At 43.6% G+C, this 17,599-nt stretch overlaps 1 protein-coding gene across 2 annotated transcripts; it reads left to right on the forward strand.

The window, feature by feature from the left end:
- The first annotated feature begins 3,651 nt into the window (after nt 1-3,651).
- Nucleotides 3,652-17,369, forward strand: TMEM220 (transmembrane protein 220). Of its 2 annotated transcripts, none has more exons than XM_090292694.1 (6): nt 3,652-3,765; nt 4,501-4,530; nt 8,650-8,710; nt 9,804-9,927; nt 11,128-11,223; nt 16,732-17,369. In XM_090292694.1, exons 1-6 carry the CDS (start codon nt 3,673-3,675, stop codon nt 16,865-16,867), a joined length of 540 nt encoding a protein of 179 aa, XP_090148820.1. In that variant the 5' UTR covers nt 3,652-3,672; the 3' UTR covers nt 16,868-17,369. The 2 variants fall into 2 exon arrangements, with proteins under 2 accessions (XP_090148820.1, XP_090148821.1); XM_090292695.1 differs by having other exon boundaries at nt 11,164-11,223.
- Nucleotides 17,370-17,599: the final 230 nt, after the last annotated feature.

Raw genomic sequence — 17,599 nt, forward strand, 5'->3', positions numbered from 1 at the left:
TAAGGCTTTCGTAATGTGGTCTAGGTTTTGCTGACAGTAGAAACACAAGTCCTTCATGGAGACCGGGTGCGTTTTGCAGAGCAAACCAGTCCTTGCTGTGGTGAGGAGCAGGCGTGATTGCAGGGACTTTAGGAGCAGCCTGTACAGCCCGAAGCAGAATCCTGCTGTCTTATTCCAGCCCGCCGTCCCCCAAACCTTCCCTGATGCGGAATCAGCAGAATGGAGCAAGGGAAAGCTTTGCTCAGCTGGTTTGGTGGGCAGAGAAAGGACAATATCTGGCACAGGGCAGGGTTCTTGTTCCCTGTCATCCCTGTCCCCGAACATGTCACCCAGTGGGCATCACCAACGCCCACACTCGGGACATCCTACAGGGACAGGATCCACTCACCAGTGATGACCCCGCCTCAGGCGTAATTCACCACCCCCAGCCCCCTGAGTAGCAGACCACACCTGGCATATATGGAGACAAATGGATAATGGAGACGGCTACAGGGTAAAGGAGCCCATAAAAGAGAACACTGCTTGATTAGCATATTCTTAGAGATACGCCTGGCTCATGGACCAGGCTGCTGGTGCCAGCAGGATGCTGCATTCTGCTCTCTGCAGGCCAGCTGGGGGTGGAGCCACAGTCTCAGGAATCAGAGCTCTGGGGCCACAGCAAGGAGAAGGATTGAGTTTATTCATTGCTCAATCACTTGAGTCCCCAGGAGGATGGCCTTGTCCAATGAAGCACCATGTCCAGTGGAACAAAGCACCTCTCTGGCCTGTGCCGGGATGGGCGGGGCTTGCCCTGCCTCCTGGATGGACATGACTCTGTCCCCCTCTGCCAATGCTCTTCTTTGAGATATGTTCATTCATTCGTCAGCCCTCTCTCAAGCTGGTGGCCCTGGGAGGCCACTCGTGTCTTTCTGTGAGCTTGCCAGCCTCTGCTCCATATCTAAGCCTTGGATTGATAATCCCACTCTCAGAGAACAAGCAAGCACCTCTATTTCCCAGGTCTTGGAGGACAGACGTTGGATTCTGATGGAGAAGCCAGTCCCCCTCACCTGGCACTTATGGCTCTGATTGCTTTTGGGTTGTCACTGATCTGGTGGCCTGGGGGAGCTCACCAGGAGGAAGGCCCTTTGCGCTGCCCTCCCTGCAGGGAGAAGCCAGCGTTGACAGGCCCCTACTCCCAACCAGACCTCAGCGTCTCTACAGTAGTGTCCCGTTGCCGTGAAAAAGTGCAGTGAGACGACTCCTCCGGCAGAGCTCTCTGGGATCCTGGATTCATTTGACTTCCTTAGCATTATGTGTCAGGTAAAGACTTCTCTCCCCTCTCTTTGCAAAATCTGGACAAACATACAACGGGGGTGGGGGGGTGGGGGGGGAGAGGTAGAGGATTTCAAACGTTGGCTTAACTATGGAATCGTGATTATACAAGTCATCATTCTGTGTCACAAGCGACAAAATCCCAGCTCACACATCTGAAGCATTGAGAGGTGGTTCTCAGCTGCAGGCATGGCTGGATGCAGAGCCTCAAGGGATGCCATCGGCCTGCTTGCTCTCTGCATTCTGCTTCCTCTCCACGAGCTCCCTCTCAGGAAGGCTTTCTCTGGGCACTCCACTTACATGCTGTCAGCTCAACACGCTCACCCAAAAGGCAGCTTCTCTCTAATAGTTCAGCTGGGGGTCCCAGATTTAGCAAATAGGTGGGATACACTTGTATTAAAAAATCACCCCCAGTCGATCTGGAATTCAAGTGGAACTAAGCATCCTGTATTTTATCTGACAACCCTCCATCTAGCACAGGTCCTAGGACTGAATTGGAGCGATTTGGATCTCATGCCGTCCCAGACCAGGGCAGGAGGATGGGCTGTGCCCCTGGCAGGCCAGGGTCCCCTGCCTGTCTCTGGAAAGCAGGGACCATGCTCAGCCCTCCTAGTATCCATGCCATGACAGTGGGTCCCTTTCACAATAATTGTGATGCTGGCTTGAGAGGAAGCGGAATGGACCCTGTGCAGGCAAATACAACCAAAGTATACACAGTGACGCTGAAGGTCTCAAACAACAGTGACAACGATAACACTCCACTGTGGCCGCATGGAACACAATAGTTTACAGAGCATTTCACATGCCTCTTTCCTTGCCACCTACGCCACTCTTCAGTTGGCAGAGCAGAGTATAATTACTCCCTGGATTATTCGGCTAGGGCCGCCATGACAAAAACCACAGACAAGGTGTGGAGGCACTTCAACAACAGACATCTATTTTATGACTCTAGTTCTTGAGGCTGGAAGTCCAAGATCAAGGTGCTGGAGGGGTTAGTTTCTTCTGAGGCCTCTTTGGCTTGCAGATGGATGTCTTCTTGCTGGGTCCTCACCTGGTCTTTCCTCTGTACATGTCTGTCCAAATATTCTGTTCTTCTGTTCTTATAAAGACACCAGTCATATTGGACTATGGCCCACCCTAGTGACCTCATTTTAACCTAGTGACGTCACTTAAAACCCTATCACCAAATACAGTTACATTCTGAAGTACTGGGGGTTAAGTCTTCAACATATGAAGTGACGGGGGACAAAATACAGCCCATAACCCTTTTTTTTTTTTTTTTCAGATAAGGAACAGGACAGTGAGGGTGGTCTCGAGATGTTCCCAGTCCCAGGGCTGATTTCGTGGTGGAACTCAGCTCAGAGCAGGGGCAGGCCCTGCTGTGCCTGCCCAACCTCTGCCCAGCTTCACCCTGTGTGGCCGCTGCGCAGACACATGTGCCCCCGCCGCCAGAGGGCAGGCTCCCTTCTGCAGCACACAACGAGTCCATCTTAGCCGTCCCCGCCCGTCACCCAGCTGGTGATGCTCCTGAAATAAGCATTCCTGGAAAGGAATGAAACGGAGAGAAAAAATTCCTGAAGAGTTTCAGGAAATTGGTGAAAAGGAGAGGAGGACCGGATTTGGAGTGAGAAAAACTCTCCAACAGCGAAACTGATGAGGCCGATGGATATGTAAATGAGCCTGGGGACGAACTCATCAGAAGAGTAAATTACAAAACAGTAAAGGACTAAAGCAAGAGAAGAACAGTGAATATTTCAGTGTCTCCAGTTCATAAGAAATTCATGAGCAACGCATGTGAAAATTTTGTTGGTTTTGTTGGTGGGGAAGAATTGTAAATATGTATAATATGTAAATACCTTTCATAAAAAAAACCCATGAAGATAAACGCGCCTGCCTGCAGAAAAGCTGTGAACTGTGTAAGATGCTAATAGAGCTGTCGCCCATCTAAGAAATTACCATAATGCTTAGAGGGCTTTGAAAGTTTCTCCAAGCTTTGAAAGGAAATGCATAAATACTAACCAGAAAACACACACGAACACCCACGCACCTCTCTTCCCTTCTCTCTCTCTCTCCCCTATTTTTTAATGTGAGAAAGGTAGCTTTAGCGAAAACAGTCATTGGAGTTGGACCTGTCTGGGCTCAAACGTGACTTCCCTCCACCCCCGATGAGCTGCGGGCCTTGGCAGGACCCCCGGGGCTCCCTTGCGCCACCTGGGATGGAGGCGGAGCGAGCGGGCGCACACAGTGCGACTTCCCCTACGCGCTGGCAACCCGGAGCGGGTCGGGGACGAGGCTCGGCGGGCGGGGCGTCCGGCGGAAGGGAGGGCCGGTCGGGCCGCCCCGCCCAGCCTCGCCGAGCCCATGGCGCCGGCCGCGGGGTGCTGGGCGCCGGCCCTGTGGAGGGCTTGCAATGGGCTGATGGCCGCCTTCTTCGCGCTGGCGGCCGTGGTGCAGGTCAGGGGCCCGGACCCCGAGGCGGGCGGAGGGCGGCGGGAGAGGGCCCGCGGGCACCACCGGGCGCCCGGCCCCAGTCGCTGTCCCCAGCCCGGCGCGCGGCGTAGACCCAGGAGCGGGCAGGCAGTGCAGGCGAAGGACGGGGATTGGGTGCTATGCTCTGGCGCCCCCACCTGCTCCCCACCTAAGACAGGTGTGTTCAAAGGGCTGCCGCGCGCTCTTTGGTTCAAGTGCTGGAAGGATCTGGTTCAGAGTGTGTCACTTGGAAAGGGACCTGAGCAGAAACACTAGGGCCCTTTCTTAATACGCGGCCTGTGGAGGAGACTGAACACAGTCCAGGTCTCGGACAGGAGTCAGAACAAATCCCGTTCCAGCACAGGCAGGCTTTCAAGTCCGCTTCAGGCCCCCTTCCCGATAGCTGTCCTCGTTCGTTGAGACCGGAGCGCCCTTAACAGGACTCATTCTAGGTTTGGCTCACCCTTTTCAGAGTTCCTTGCAGTTCTTTACAAAAATGGGTGACCCTTCTGTTCTAACTATCTGCTGTGTTCAGCCAGAAGCCCCTCCTCCCATCACGACCTGTTAGACTGTGTCATTCCTGTTTTGTATCCCCGGTGTCTATGGGTGCCCACTGCAGCGCCTAGCATGTCACAGGTCACTGAGGTGAGTCAGAGAGCAGAGCAAACACAGGAACGGGACCTGACGGTGTGTCTAACACCTGACGTTTTCACACTGCAGGTCAACGATCCAGATGCAGGACTCTGGATGGTGAGTATGAGCTGCTCCCCTCCATCTGAAGGAAATGTGGGTCTGCGTCTGGCACAGTTTTACCCACTTGCTACCACCCCTTCCTCTCTGTGTAAACACTTAGAAATCAAATCCTTTGTAAGCTCTTTTCTCTGAAATAGTAGGGGGAACTGGGTCAGAGTGATAAGGCACTGTGTGTGTGAATTCAGAATTTTCCAGAGACATAGGGTTCGTTCAGCAGTTGTTCCCTCTGAATGAACGGTCCAGCTGAGGATACTTTTTTGAAGACAGAGTAGGACTCCCAAGGTCCACTGGACCGCTCTTTGTGAGTTTCTACCCAGAAACTCCAACAAACAACTGACCAGAAAAGACAGGCTTAAGGCTTGTGGCTCTGCTAATTCAGTTGAGTTATATTTAAAGAAAGTAACTAAAGCCCACAAAACCTACAGTACACGTTGAACCAGTGCACTGATTAAACCATTTGGGAGAGGGAGGATCACTCCATACATTTTCTGAAATATCTGGATTTTTCCCAGTGTCTTTGAATAAGATACACAGGACTGTAAAATATCACCGATGAGATGATTTTAGGCTTTGGAATAATGTCAACCATGTACAGATGTAACATGTGAAAGCATTTGGAATTATGCTAAGTTCTGGTCAGTGTTTTTACTGCAGTAGAATACATTCTCATACAGTCCAGTCACGTCCTGGAATCAAATAAAATTGCCTCTTCCTCAGCACTCTAGCTTGTATCCTGAGTTCCAAATCTTACTTCCCTGCAGACAAGTCTGAAATATACAGCTTAATGTTGAATTTACAAAGGACTTCGAGATAGACCCATCTGTACGTCACACTGGCTCTCAAATACACTCAAGGTCCTACCCAGCATCTTTCCTCCAGAATCCATCCCTCCTCCTGACTCACCATTGCCTGCTATCAGCAGAACCATTCTCTGAGTCATCCTTGCTCAAAGCCCGTCACCTCTAACATCTCTGTTCCTTACCCGTCTTTGAGATCCCTTCGAAAAACCAAATAAACTGAGCAATCGAATAACAATAGCAAAAAAACCCAGTGTAGGTCTAATTGCTTATCTGCATGGTACCTGTACATTTCACCTCTCACTTCATGCTTAGATGACACAATATGAATAATAAACCCCCTGCCCCACATTCCCAGTGTAGCACTCCATGACCTCCCACACGGACCCTTGTAATAGCTTCCTATCGTCTACTGAGAACACTTCCTAGATTTTGCTTCCTACTTTGAAAACTTCGGTCATTTCTCAAGATGTCTAATTTGAAACTCTCCAACTCGGCATCTGAGGCCCCCCCCCAATATGGCCCCATCGCACCTTTTCGGGTTGGTCTTGGGAGCCCAGTCCATCTACACTAGTTATTGGGCCCTAACCCTCTACGCAAGCTTCAAGGTCTAATTCAAATGCTATCTCATCCAAAACAAGCTCTGCCTCGTTCCTGTACGTTCCAGCTGTCCTTCCTTTGAGCCTTTAATTTAGCACTAACGCAGTTTTCTTTGTGTTAGAGTTGATTCTGTACATACCAGTTCCCTGGGGAATGGGGGCCAGTACCTTCTTGGTGGTTCTCAGGAAGCCTAAGGGAAGTGCTTTCCCTTACGACTCGTGACTAAATGAAAGACTGAATGAATGCACAGATGAATGACCACTAGGATGCTGGGCCTTGGAGGCTTGTACAGCCCCTGACCCGTTTCTGCGTTCCCTGTTCCTCCTTACTCAGGAAGCATGCTTGTATCAAGATGCATGCAGGAGCAAATTATAGGAAATCTGACTAGCATCAGGTTAGAAAAATACAGCTTATCTCACTTAAAAGTTCAGAGGCAGCTGCTTAATGGTCAGTGGCGTCATCAGGGACCTGTCGCTCGTCTGCTCTCACGTTCACAGCACGGCTGCTGCGGCTCCCAGCGTCTCAACCCCACGCAAGAGCACCCCGTGTAGGAAGAAACGAGCCATGAGCAGAACGAGTTTTTGTCCTTCGCTTTCTTCCCTTCTGTCAGGGAAGAAATGTTTCCCAAGGAGCCCTTCAGGCAAGCTATTTAGTTTGTGCACACAGATAGGCTTCTGGGCTGGGATCCGTTCTCTTTAGCCAGCACCCCTGCGTGTTGGTGGTCGTACTTTGAGCATCAGCTTCGCCCCTTGAAGACTTTACATTTCATTGCTGAAACGTGGTCACCTTTGCCGCTAAAAGAGGCTGGGAAAACAAATTGGCTTTTCAGTTTTCACAGTGGCAAGGGGACAAGAGGAAGCAGTATTAGGAATGACTGCTAGGGGACCCGGTGAGTACGTGCTGAATTAAACTAAATACTATAAATAAGGATTATGGTACCCTTAGTTTAAAAAGTCCACCAACGGGAAGATAAAGGACTATCAAGTTGGGTTCTACTGAGCCATTATTATTTATACTGTGCATTGTTGTTTTACTTAAAACAATCATTTTCAGTCTCTCTGCTCTCAAAAAATTATCTCACTCGGAGAAAAGAATCTGAAAATTAACACGGCACAATTGCCATGAGAAACCATTACTAAAGTTTTAAGGGTTGTTTGTTCAGATGTTTACAATATACTGAATAAGATCTTAGACCCTCTAACGCATTAGTCGCAGATACCTGATATATTTGCATGCACATTTTTAAAATCTCTGCCAAACATTTCTTATGCCAAGCACAATTAAATATTGTGCGCTGTGTGTGTGTAACTTCTCTCCCTCTCCACCTCTCGGTGACTCAGGTAGTTTTTCCCAGGGGTCTGCAGGGGGGGGGGCTCACCCCGCACTGCTCCAGTTGTGGTCTTAGACACAGCAGCTGCAGCCTCCCCGGGAGCTTGTTAGAGAAGCAGAGTCCCGGGCCCCGCCCCAGAACTCGAGTCAGACGTGCGTGCCAATGAGACCGCTGGGCGACCCGTGTGCACATTAGAGGGGAAGCGCTCGTCTGACCCTCAGCAGCGTGACCGTCCGCCTGGGAGAGAGGACCTGACTCCCAAGTGTCAATATTGACCAACATACCAGTAATCATTAGGGATGGAGCAGGGAAGATAAACAGAATCTGAATAATCCAGATGCTCTCTCTCCAGGGTCCAGACAGACATGTTTTTATAGTGACAGCAAATCACTTAACATGTACAGCCTTGAGAATTTCCAACATAAGATCACAATAAACGTGGCTAAGCAACTGCATGCCCCATGTGTCTTATAAACCTACCAGCTCCTTACCTGACCTCTCCCTGAAACACATGAGCAGCAGCAGGTGTGGCCAGGGTCTGCTTGCTGCGAAGGAGGCTTGAAAATAGGACCTCTTCAGGGCCAGTCCTCCAAACGCCAAACCAACTTACCAGGTTTCCAAGGTGAGGAGCCCTGTCTTCTTGGGCACATGTGACCCATCGTTAGTAAACTTCCTGGGGCCCACCCGCAGAGATGGCCTGTTGGGCTGGGTGGTGCATGGTGCCGGACCCAGCAGGGCCATCCAGCTGCTTACAGTTACTCCTGCTCTGCTTTTCAAAGAGGTTTTTTTTTTTTTTCTAATTTTTTTTTTCTATCACAGTTGTCCCACTTTTCCCCCTGTTGCTCTCCCTCCACCTCTCCCACCCCTTCTCCCTCAGTCCATCTCCACCCCGTTGTCCATGTTCATGGGTCATTCATACTAGTTCCTTGGCTAGACCCTTCCCCTTCTTTTCCCCCTTCTCCCCTCCCCCCTGGTCACTGTCAGTGTGTTCTTGTTTACATGTCTCTGGTTCTATTTTGCTGGTTTGTGTTGTTCATTAGTTTCTTGTATTAGGTGATATATGGTATTTGCCTTTCAAGGAGCATTTTCTTTTATGCAAGTGGGGCAAGGCCATTTGGGCATGGATGTTGCTTGGGGGAGATGAGAAGGTCAGTGTGTCTTCAGACCCAAACTCAGCTCAATGCTAGAGCTTTCCTGGAATAGCCTGCACTCCAGGAGGAAGGCAGATAAAATCACACCTTGACATGCTTAAGAGCTACTTCCTCAACTGCTGCTGAAACCTAAGGTAAGTCATGGAGCGTGATGTCATCTTTCCTACGTCCTCAGTGCTTCTGAACATTTCCTATGTGCACCTACTTCTTAACCCACATGACTTCTTTTCGCTAACAGGTTGTGTATACGATTCCTGCCGTGCTGACCTTGCTTGTTGGACTTGACCCTCTTGTCACAGGTATGAACGTTGGATTCTGAATGGAGATTAAAAAAAAATGCTTGTGAATGAATGAATGGCTGTAAAGCTTTATCATATATTTATTTGTACCTGCTCCTTGGACTCCTTACTTATGTTATCTGTCCCACGTGGGTATACATGTAAAATGTTCACTCAAAATAGCTGGTATGTATTGTCCACAGGTCACCTACCTCAGTTATGGGCAAAACGTAGCTCCTTTGCTCTTCATGACCCTGCAAACCCTCAGCAAGCCTTAAGTTGGACAGCAGTATATTATAAAACAGGGCCTTAGGGAAAAAAATACATTTTACATTATTTACTAACATTTTCTTTTTAATGTGGAATATTAGTCTTGCAAGTTATTCTGTTTTCTTTAAAACCGTGTGCACTAGTAGGGCTTGAAAGTTCTCAGGGCCTCGGAATCAAGACTGGTTCCCACCTGGTGGGGGAACTCCCGTCCCCTAGGCACGTGGGCTCCTTGCATAGGCCCCTCGGACTGTCTGCATCTTTAAAGTGTACAAGTTAGGGCTCCACTCATTGCAAACAAGAAAAAAACTCAACTCAAATGGGCACTAAGCTAAAAAGCAGAGGTAGCGGCGGACTTTGTGAAGAGGCGAGGGTGCGCTGGCTCGGGCCCCGGTGGCCGGAAGCGAGCCTTCTCTGGACCAGGTTCATCGTGTATGGCACCTCCTGGGCTCCCCATGGCAGCCCTGCAGCTCAGGTCACATCTTCAGCACCCCAAGTCCAACGGACAGAGAATCCACGTCCCTGGTGTCTCCACAGAAGGCTCAAGAATTGAGTTGTTGGCTCTGATTTGTCATCTGTTCATCCTGAGCTAAACTGCTGTCATGAACAGATGACATGCATTGGCCGACCTAGCTTAGGTCCACGTGACTGGAGTGTGGGACGGGTAGTCTCAAAAATAATAAATGTCCGCTTGTTTATATTTACTGCTTTAATGTCTGATGTCCCTCAACACAAAACAAGACAAAAATCCAGGCTATTCTGAGTGCTTTGTCTCAAAACGGACTAAGCAAAGCAAATGCAGAGACCATTTTTCTCTAGAGCGTGACTCCATAATTTCTATTATTAGGTAACTTTATTTGGAAGAGTGTCTCTGCAATACACCTCTTCTTTTGCACGGTGTGGGCCGTCAGCCTGGCACAATACCTGGTGTTTCATACACAATGGAATGTCCTGCATGAGGAAGAAGGAAGGTGAGCACTGACTTTGGCTCTCTGGAAGGGGCAGGGAGAACTGAAAATCTCTCTTTTCAACACCTTGTCTGTACATAGTGATTTAATATCCCCAACTACACCGCGAGGTATAGGTGAAAAGCAGGGAAGGTATTTCCTTAACAAATTGAGCCTGAGAAATGATGGACCCACGATCCAGGTAGCCACTGTGTATTACATTATGTGAGCATCAGGCAGTTGGACCTTGGCCCCTTTATGAGCAAGGATACTACAGGGTAATAGTCCAGTCTAATAAGGTGAAAACTCCGTCAGCATTGATTCAGTTCTGGTTCAAGCCAAAATCTTATCTACAAGTGTGATCAGCCACCGCAGAGGTCAGCCTCGGTCCAGCCTTGCCCTGGTGTCTCATGTCATCTCCTGTTGTCATAGCCATTCATTCTTATCAAGCCTCCCTTTGCTCCCTCCCACCCTGGTCTCACTAAGAGCCCAATTCCTTTCCTTTCCATCCCACTGCTAACATCTGCCAATACCAAGATTCAGAGACCTGTAAGGTAAGCACCACTAGTGAGGTGGCTGCAACACTATAGGCCCCGATCCTTGGGAAACTGGATCAGGTTGGGTCATTCAATGGGGATGTAAACCAATAGGTTGAATCACCTCCACCAACTTGAAGCCAGGATGGTGAACTCTAAGTGGGGCTTCCAGGGGTACTATGGCTAAATACAATTGTTTTCTACTCTGTAAGATAAGGAGTGCTTCTAACATGTATTCCTGGCATAAACCCACCCCAAAATCATTAGCCTGGCTCATACAGAAAACTGTTTCCATGAAGATGTGACCCAATCTCTGCAGTATATGCTCAAATTACTGATTGGTGCTCAACCTGCCTACTACTGAACACCTAAAACAATATAAAAATATCTGATCAAACTGTAATTTTCTTGCAGTTTTCCACCAGTGACATGAAATGATTTAGCTGTGCTTTTGTTTTACTGGTTTTTTTGTTCATTTCTAAGTTGGGAACAGTCATGGAGTTCATAGTTGCTTCAGAAGGTGAAATTTATTTTTATGTAGAAATTTAAACTGAGAAAGGTATTTATGTATATATATCATGCCAGACTTGATATGTCTTATAGCTGCTGTGTATCTTGAGGGAAGTCATTCAACAATAAGCAGAATCAAGCCATGGAGATAATGGGATGATGTGCATCTCCTTTGCAGCCACTTCAGAAATGTGAAATGCATGCTATTTTATAGGGAGCTGTCTGGTCTGGTGATTATTACAGCGTGGATGAGTCTGTGCCACAGTTCGTCAAAGTAAGTTCTCAAATTATGTGTTCAAGGTTTGATCAGACCAAATAGGTCAGTGAGCTTATTGAAACAAATACAAACTGGAATCTTTTGAAAGAAATATTTCCTTCCCTAAGGAAAGCTAATAATAGTTGATTCAAAATTTCATGATCATTAATACTTTCATGAATACCATCCTTTCCCACGTGTCCCAGTGCAATCAAAGGGAATTGCCAGCATAAAGGGTGTTCTTCGGGGAGAAGGAAAATGATCTCAGAAAGCAGCTTGCAGATTGAGGGAAGAATAAAGAGCAAATTTTAAAAATTAGCATGAGTACATATAAAAGAACATGAACGTTATAAAACTATGATGATGTTCTGTGGAGCTTAAACACAAAGATAAAAATACATGATGAGTAGCATGTAAGCTGGAAGAAGGGGATAAGCGAAGTTACAGTGCTCTCACATTCTTAACTCCTGGGGACAAGTAAGAGCACCAATTTATATAGACTTCGATGAGTCAAGGACTCATGTGGCAATCCTTATGGCAAACACTAAAAGAAAAGAATGAGTATAGAAGGCAGGAAAAGAGAAGGGAAAAAGAACAGATGAGGAAAATAGGAAGCAGATGTTTAGAGGAAGAAAACCCCAAGTATATGAGAAATTAAATGTAAATGTTCCCAATATTCCAATTAAGAGTCAAAGATTTTTAATGTGGATAAAAAGATTAAAACCCCACTAAACAAATGCTACGAAAGACCCTCCCTTAATTATACAAAGATTAAAAGTCAAAACATGGAAAAAATACACTATACAAATACCAACCAAATGGAAGTTAGTATAGCGATTTTAATTTTAAAAAGACTTTTTAAGGCCAATGTTACAGAAAAATAACTTTTTTGTGATTATTTTTTTGTTTTAAATTTTTATTTGAAAATACTCAAACATATACAAAAGCAGAGACATATAATGAATCAGGCAAACCCATCACCTGGCTTAAACAGTCATCACCATTTGTCCAATCTTATTTAATCTGTATCACTGTTCTCGCCACACTTCCAGATTATTTTGAAATAAATCCTAGACATCATATTGTTTTATGTGTAAATATCTCAGTGTGTATCCTTAAAAGAGAAGCACTTAAAAAAATTTTAACCGATTCTTAATTTTCCAAGTTTTCAAAATAATGAGTCTTTCATGCCTGGGAATCTTCCACAAGTGACCAATGGGATTTGTTTAAGTTGTGTGAGTAGGACCGTTTCAAGTCATGGATTTCAAAAGAGCTTATTTTTTCAGTCCATGTAAGTTACCACCTTTATTGATGCTGCCACTGTCTGTCCTCAGCCAGTGGCACTTCTTCAGGTTTGAATCCTCAATTCTTTTTTGACATAGCCCCAATCATCTTTTATCACTTTCCGGAATGATAAAATGTTCCAGGATAATGTACATTTTATGCCCCTGACCTGGAATCAACCATTTTCCCAAAAAGCCCTGGTTACTTCTGGTAGGTAACGGCATTTAGAGGTCACAACCCAGGCGTGAGCAGTGCTCGCTGCTACTGGATTGGTCGTTGGTTCTTTTCAGTGAACAGAGCAAGGAAATTCACATATATGTGCAATATGTATGTATATAACATTATAAAGATAAGACGTTTACATGTGTACTTAAAAATATCTTAGGAGTTCACATTGATCCTAGCAATTAAAATTAAAGAACACAGATTTTCATTTAACATTATCAGCCATCTTACATCTATATTTCCTTTTAATCACGTCAAAAATCTCTAACCTCAATGTCCTCAACAGAACCCATTTGACTTGTCCCACAACACAAGCACAACCTCAGAATAGCAATGATTACCGCACAGATTTCTGGGGGTTTTGTGTGTTGTTGCTAGGGAACGTCCCTCTAAGGGATGTCCATTCAAATTATTTGGGATAGTAAGTCTGCGTGCTAATGCTAACAAGTAAATACAGTTAAGTTTATTTTACTCTCACTTCTAGGGTAACTTTATTCAAAATACATTTTGTTTTATAATTATGTAAAATGGCTACATGGTCCCAAAGTCAAATCTGTATTCAAAGAACTCGAGCTTCTTGATCCCCCAACCCTACACTCTCCCTTCATCTGGAGGTAAAACTTTTTTCAGTTTTATGGTTTATCTTTCCATGGTTTTTTAATGGAGCAAATATGTGCCCTTACTTTTATTCCTGCTTATCTTAGATAAGTAGAAGCATATCATACACAACTGTCCCCTCACTGATTTCTCCCTTACTACATCCTAGAGATCATTCTGTAGTACATAAGGACTTCCCTTGTTCTGCTGATAGGTCCACAGTGGATCCAGTCCTGTTTAGATTGTATCCAATCTTTTGCTATGAAGTATAATACCAACAGAGTAGACTGTCAAAATTTGGAATTTTTACTAATCAAATAATAGAGAAATGGGTAATTTTAATTTACATTTTCTTTTAGGCTCAAAGGTGAGCATATTTTCCTCTGATTAAGAGCCATCTGCAATTCTTTTTCTACAAAATATTGGTTCATCTCTGAGAGACAGGTTTTACCTATTTCTCTTTAAAGCTGATAGTTTCTATTTTTAGCTCTTTACGCATGTCTATTAGCCTGCTGTGCCATAATCTAAAAAAATTTTTTTTGCAGTTTCTTATTGTCATTGTACTTTGCTTATACAAAATATACTTTCTTTACCTTGAAAATGTTTTGTTTTTAATGTAACCACATATATCAATCACTTCCTTTATTGCTTCTGGATTTGGAGTCCTGGGAAATCTTTCTTTCCTCTCAGGGTGTAAAGTAAGTTTTCTTCTAATACATGTATTTATTTTTAAATCTTTAATGTGGTTAGAATTTATCCTAGTGTGACAGTATAAAGAACTGATGCAATATTATCTTTTTTCCTTCTTGCTATCTGGTGATCTCAACACCACTTAATAAAAAGTGGACTTAAGATGGCAGAGAAAGACACCTTTTAATGACTAAAGATTCATTAAATCAGGAAGGTAAATAAACCATTATATCAGACACATAACAATTCTAAATTTGTATATAACAACATAACCTCAAAATAGATAAAACAAAAACCGATAGCTAAAATCAAAAACCTACAATCATCTTGAGAGACTTCATCAGACTTCTTTCACTCACTAATAGTACAAGAAAACAAACAAAAAAACCCCAATAAAGGTATAGATGATATGACCTAGGGGTCATATACAAAACAATGGCACCAAGAATGGTAGAATTCGCGTTCTTTTCATGTACACACTGAAGGTTTACAAAAAGACTGTATGTTGGGCCATGAAATAAGTCCTAAAAATTTTCAGAGAATGTTCTTTGACCACAGTGCCATTAAACGAGAAATAACTGACAAAAATAATGATCAGACAATCATTGTATGTTTGGAAATTAGGAAATACAGTTCCAAATAATATCTGGGTAAAAGAGATCACATGGATTTTAGAAAATATTTTGAATACAATGATAGGAATACTACACATTAAAATTTGTGGAATGCAGCTAAAAGTCACGCTTATTGGGAAAATTATAGCCTTAAATGCATATATTTAAAAAAGCAAACAAAGAAGGAAGGGGGAAAATCAAAGAGCTAATCTTCCAAGAACTTAGGAATTCTTCAATTCAAGAAGTTAGGAAAGAACATCAAATTAAACCCAAAGAAACAAGAAGAAAATAAACACGCACAGAAAACAATGAAATGAAAAGTCAGCATGAAAAAGAAGAGGGCTGAATAGGTCAAATATTCGTTCTCGGGAACGATTTACAACATTGTTAAGCCCTGGCGAGACTAAAAAGGGAAAATAATAAGAGAGCAAAGAAGAGGAGGCACAAATAACCAATATCAGGAATGAAAAACAGATCGATATTATCTAGCAGATATTGTAAAAATCCTAAGATTTTTTCCCAATAAATTTAAAAATGTAGACAAAAACGAACAGATTCATTAAAAAATACAATTTATCAAAACTGACACAAGAAATACTCAGAACAGTCCCATAAATATTAAAGAAATTGAGTCCATAATTTATATTTTTCCTAAATGAAGCTCTAGACCAAATGGTATAACTGGAGAATTCTATCTTATATGTAAGGAAAAAATAATGCCAAACAAAAAAAGAAGAAACACCTTCCAAATCATTTTATCAGAGCAGAATGTCTTTGATACCAAAACTTGACAAATTACAAAACCAAAAGGAAATTACATGGCGATCTCACTTATGACCACAGATGGAAAAATCCATTTATTCTAGGAACACAGCTAGTTTAATATTTTCTACTCCAGCAAGAGAATAAAAGAAATCAAACTATCTTCTCAATCTAGATAAAGAGAGAGCCCGATAAAATCCGACACCCATTCATGATAAAAGCTCGCAGGAAACAGGCACGCAGGGCACCTGAGCTGAGGGAGGGTGTCTGGGCCCAAGCACCACGCTCAGCAGTGAGTGGTGGTGGAGCTTCCCTGAGGTCAGGGAGGAGCCGAGGCTGGTCACCAGGGACACTTCTCCTCAACGCTGGCCTAGCTATTGCTTCGCCAGTACAAGAAGGCAAAAAAAAGAAAGAAAGTCCCAAAGATTGCAGAGAAAAAATTAAATTCTCACTATTCATGGGTGACACAGAAAATCAAAAAGGATCTAAGAAGTTATTTGAATAAGCCAGTTTAGCATGATGGCTGGACACTAGGTCAATATACTAAGAGCAACTGCACTCTTATCAGCAAGTAACAGAAAATAATAACAAAAAGTTACCATTTATAACAATAATAAAACCCCAACTCCCTAGGAATAAATCTAGCAGAGACATGCAAAATATCTACATATAAAACTATAAAATATTATGGGAGAAATTAAAGAAGACCTAAATATTAAAATAAGGACGACCTAAATAATTTTCATGCGGCAGCACAGGCCAAACCAAAAGGATAAATTAATGAAACAAGAGACTAGGAACAGATCCACCCATCCAGAGACTTAAGACATAGTGGCACTGCAGGGCAGCAAAGAAAGGCAGCCTATTTTTAATAAGCAATGCTGGAGCAACTGAATATCCAGGTGAGGAAAAAGCAAAACCACCCCTACCATCAGCTTTCAAAAGGTCAGTTCCAGGTGGATTATAGCTCTAACCTGAAAGCAGAACAACACAACTTTTAGAGGAGACTTTCAAGACCTTTGGGAGGGAAAATGTTCTCATATAGGACACACAAAATCATTATGAAAAAATCAATTTTAGCATTGCTTAACTAGTCAATGACTTCAGTTCCTTGAAAGGTATGACCAAGTGGGAAAAGCTATTTCTAACACATATAAACAAAGATTTGCATTTCGAACATACAGAGAATTCATAAGATCAAAAAGTTATAATTTCAATAAAAAATGTTTTTTAAAAAGGATCATACAAAAAAAAAAAAGATGTATTTTACCAAATTCTATCTTTATACTTGTTTCCAAAGTAATCTGTAATTTTAGTTGGATATTTATTTATAATAATTTTTGTGTCTTCATAGGAATCCAGTCGGTGGAAGAATTCAGTTGGCTGTGGCCACGGTAATTGCCCTTTTCCCATTTACAGCATGGGTCTACATATACATCAACAAGGAGATGCGTTCCTCCTGGCCAACTCACTGCAAGACCGTCATTTAAATGAAGAATCCTGTTCTTAAAATGAGAATTTTCCATTTTTTATAAACATGGATTATTTTTTTAATCCTAAGAACTTTTTGAAGGTCGACCACAACGCAACACAGGGTTGGACGGGGCGAGTAAGAGACGGGGTCTGACAGTCAGTGTCAGCGCGCGGTAGGAAAGGCGGTCAAACCGAAGCCGGGAGATAGGAATTCTAACTCAGCGTCCCCACTGTAAGTGTGTCCTCTATCTATACAACAGGATTAATACTATTTAGACAGTTGCAAAGATGAAAACAGTAACAGGAGAGCACTCTGAAAATATAAAGTGCTTACAAAGGGCTGCCCACGATTAACACAGAGGGAAGCAGGCTGATTAATGTGATGGAAACAGGTTCGTTCCATGTAACCCGTACAGTGCCGGCAACTAAATGAGGACTCCAGATGAACAAGCAAGCATGTCTTAAAAAGAAAGGAAAGTTAGATAGAAGAAAAGAATTTGGAACCAAAAATAAAACGGAATATTAATTACATTGTAAATGAAAAATAAGACCAAAATCTATACAATTTTTTAAAACTGCAATTTTTTTCAACTGCAGATTTTATATCTAAATACAGATCAAGTATTTCCAATGAAATTAGTGCCCAAATGGATGTTATAAAATATACACTAGATTTTATAGACAGTATAAAAAATGTAAAACTTTGTATTTTGATTCCATGTTGAAATATTTTAGATATACAGAGTAAA

Source organism: Furipterus horrens, unplaced genomic scaffold, assembly GCF_987537825.1.
Source record: "Furipterus horrens unplaced genomic scaffold, mFurHor1.1.pri manual_scaffold_11, whole genome shotgun sequence".
NCBI lineage: Eukaryota > Metazoa > Chordata > Mammalia > Chiroptera > Furipteridae > Furipterus > Furipterus horrens.

Coding starts and splice junctions, on each gene's coding strand:
- TMEM220 (XM_090292694.1), top strand. CDS start 3,673: ATGGCGCCGGCCGCGGGGTGCTGGGCGCCGGCCCTGTGGAGGGCTTGC. Junction 4,531..8,649: donor CAGATGCAGGACTCTGGATG/GTGAGTATGAGC, acceptor TTTCGCTAACAG/GTTGTGTATACGATTCCTGC. Junction 8,711..9,803: donor ACTTGACCCTCTTGTCACAG/GTATGAACGTTG, acceptor TTCTATTATTAG/GTAACTTTATTTGGAAGAGT.